Source organism: Austrofundulus limnaeus, unplaced genomic scaffold, assembly GCF_001266775.1.
Source record: "Austrofundulus limnaeus strain Quisiro unplaced genomic scaffold, Austrofundulus_limnaeus-1.0 Scaffold1671, whole genome shotgun sequence".
Taxonomy (NCBI): domain Eukaryota; kingdom Metazoa; phylum Chordata; class Actinopteri; order Cyprinodontiformes; family Rivulidae; genus Austrofundulus; species Austrofundulus limnaeus.
In genome coordinates, this window is record NW_013954073.1 from 4,567 (window position 1) to 7,631 (window position 3,065).

The 3,065-nt window shown below is 46.3% G+C and overlaps 1 protein-coding gene across 1 annotated transcript in view; it reads left to right on the forward strand.

The window, feature by feature from the left end:
* The window catches only part of apbb3 (amyloid beta (A4) precursor protein-binding, family B, member 3), a gene marked incomplete in the record, with an annotated part of 8,522 nt that overhangs the window by 2,135 nt on the left and 3,322 nt on the right, over nucleotides 1-3,065 (forward strand). The window contains 4 exon segments of the mRNA XM_014033235.1: nucleotides 841-896; nucleotides 1,649-1,697; nucleotides 1,874-2,023; nucleotides 2,195-2,322. Coding sequence (XP_013888689.1) covers nucleotides 841-896; nucleotides 1,649-1,697; nucleotides 1,874-2,023; nucleotides 2,195-2,322 — 383 coding nt within the window.

A 3,065-nucleotide genomic window follows, 5' to 3' on the forward strand; every position in this document is an offset into this window, starting at 1 on the left:
CTACAGAGGGGATCAGGTCTTTAGTGCTCCTGAGGTCCAGGCTGGTCTACAGAGGGGATCAGGTCTTTAGTGCTCCTGAGGTCCAGGCTGGTCTACAGAGGGGATCAGGTCTTTAGTGCTCCTGAGGTCCAGGCTGGTCTACAGAGGGGATCAGGTCTTTAGTGTTCCTGAGGTCCAGGCTGGTCTACAGAGGATATCAGGTCTTTAGTCAGCCTGAGGTCCAGATTGGTCCACAGAGGGGATCAGGTCTTTAGTGTTCCTGAGGTCCAGGCTGGTATACAGAGGGGATCAGGTCTTTAGTCAACCTGAGGTCCAGATTGATCCACAGAGGGGATCAGGTCTTTAGTGTTCCTGAGGTCCAGATTGGTCCACAGAGGGGATCGGGTCTTTAGTGTTACTGAGGTCCAGACTGGTATACAGAGGGGATCAGGTCTTTAGTGTTCCTGAGGTCCAGGCTGGTATACAGAGGGGATCAGGTCTTTAGTGTTCCTGAGGTCCAGGCTGGTATACAGAGGGGATCAGGTCTTTAGTGTTACTGAGGTCCAGGCTGGTATACAGAGGGGATCAGGTCTTTAGTCAACCTGAGGTCCAGATTGATCCACAGAGGGGATCAGGTCTTTAGTGTTCCTGAGGTCCAGATTGGTCCACAGAGGGGATCGGGTCTTTAGTGTTGAGGTCCAGGCTGGTCTACAGACGGGATCAGGTCTTCTTAGTGTTTTGATTTTTACAGTTTATCTGAATTTGTCTGAAGTTCAGTTTTTACTTTGTGTTTGTTGTTGTTTATTGATTTTAAATCCAGTTGATTTGACCTGGAACTCTTCTTCTGTGGTATTTCATCAGGAGGAAGCAGCAGAGGAGAGTCCTGAGGCAGAGACTGAAGGAGCCGAGGAGAACAGGTATCAGTTCTTATAAAAACATCCAACTTTGAAMCTTTTTCTAAAMCCATCCTGAAGATCCTGATCCTCAGACAGAACCAGGACCTTTGACTCAATCAGTGAAGATCCAACTCCTGAAGACTCAGTTATAGTCKCGCTCCGGTACTCACGCAGGGCGCGCACCTTCCCCAGAGCTGGAGGTGTTTACACTTGGAGCTCATTGCAGATTTCTCCAAAAGGACACGTGGAAGTACACTTTATAACTTGTGAAATGTTGTAAATAGGGGCGTAACTATTTGAGCGGTGAGCGCAGGTTTTGCAGAKTTACAAARTTTCAGAGGTCCACGACCACGTGCCGGGACACCATGCAGGGTCAACGCAGGGGTGGGGATGCTGCGATCGCRTCACTTTTAACGCTCACGCCCAGTGCAACACATCACCTGTAAACCAGACTTTATGGACTACTTTAGAAGCTTAAAGCTCTCCTTAGGACCAGCTGGCAGCTCGTCTCCTGGTCCTCCATGATCCTGTCCTGGACCCCGGACCTGGACCATGACACAGGGCTGCAGGAGCTCTGAGCCAGCTCATTAACCATCCTAGTTGGTTGGTTACTGTTTCCTCAGGAAGAGGTTTTCAAACTGAAACTACAAATCACACACACACACATTCCTGTATTCCTGCAAACTGAGGACTCTGTGGTCTGTCAGTACTTATCAGGACATTTTGTTGTTTAGTTTTTATACATTTAAAAAAATATTTTATTTTTCCTTCAGGTCTTCTTGGCATGAAGACTTTCTCACCAGCCATGGTCCTGACTCAAAGGTAAGACTGAGATTATGTCAACATACACGTGTTTAAATCTCAAAAATATTTTAAAGTGATTCTGTCAGGAAAATTCCTCCTCTTCACCCAGATTTATTCTGGTACTTTAATCTGCTCTAATCTCTCTCTGTCTCTCTGCCACAGTTTTATTAATCTGCTTTAATCTGTGTTTGCAGTGTTTCGCTGTGCGTTCTCTGGGCTGGCTGCAGGTGGAGGAGGAGGACCTTTCCCCCGGTCGCAGCAGTCTGGCTGTCAGTAASGTCATCCAGCAGCTGTCTCACTGCAGCAGCCCTGAGCAGAGAGACAGGTCTGAGGCCTGGGGGGAGGTGAGAGTCCTCTGCTGTCCCCAGTGGCAGGACACAGTAACTGCAGCCGAGTTTCAGGAAAAAAATATTTGATGTGTTTCTGCACGTCTCAGCTCGGTCAGATGTTATGATGTAGCAACGTAAAACAGGACGTTATTCATCAAATCTGTTTTGGATCTGTTCCTTCTGCAGGGTCGGGAGATGATGCTGGTTCTGAAAAAAGACACCTTGACCCTGTTGGACCCGTTAGACCACACACCCCTGCACTGTCAGCCAATCATCAACATACGTGTGTGGGGGGTAGGCTGCAACAACGGACGGTGGGCCAATCACAGTTGTCTTCTGTTAGCCAATCACAGAGCAGTTCGCTGGCAGCCAATCACAGAGTAGTTCGCTGAAAAGTCAGAGAAAAAGAGGCTGTGTTGGAAATGTTCACTGAACCTTAAATATACTAAAATAAAATGAATATTACTGTAATAATTTCTGTACAGAACAGCTGTTTTCTGAACCTGTGTGTAAATAATGTAAACAATCTGCAGAGTGTTATAACACCTGGAACAGTGATTGTTTTATGTTATTTACAGCCTGTTTTTAATCATATTTCATATTTTTTAATAAAAATCTCTATGCAGCTCAGAGGAGGATCAGAGACTCATTTTAAAATCTGAAAATCACAATCCTGAGCTGAAGATCTTAGCATTATTTGTCCTGCTGTGTCGGCTCAGCTGCATGTGCATGTTTATAGTTTTACCTGCAAACATCAGACTCACCTGCAGCTGCTGGAAARAGAGGTCCACCCTAAAGAGTCTTTACGCTAGGCTAATCTAAACTCACTCATCACACCTGCTTCAGTGGTGCTGCACGCTGAGTCATCAAACTTAAACTCACCTCTGTGTTTATTACCTGTCAGTCACACTAACTGTCACTTTCTGTGTCTTTGCCACGCCCACCCTCACCTGTGCAGGGACAGGTAAACTGCTCTGCATCACAGTGACACCACACAGCTCCATCAGGATCAGGATCATTTATAAGTTTTACTGTTCAATAATCACCTGTTCTACCT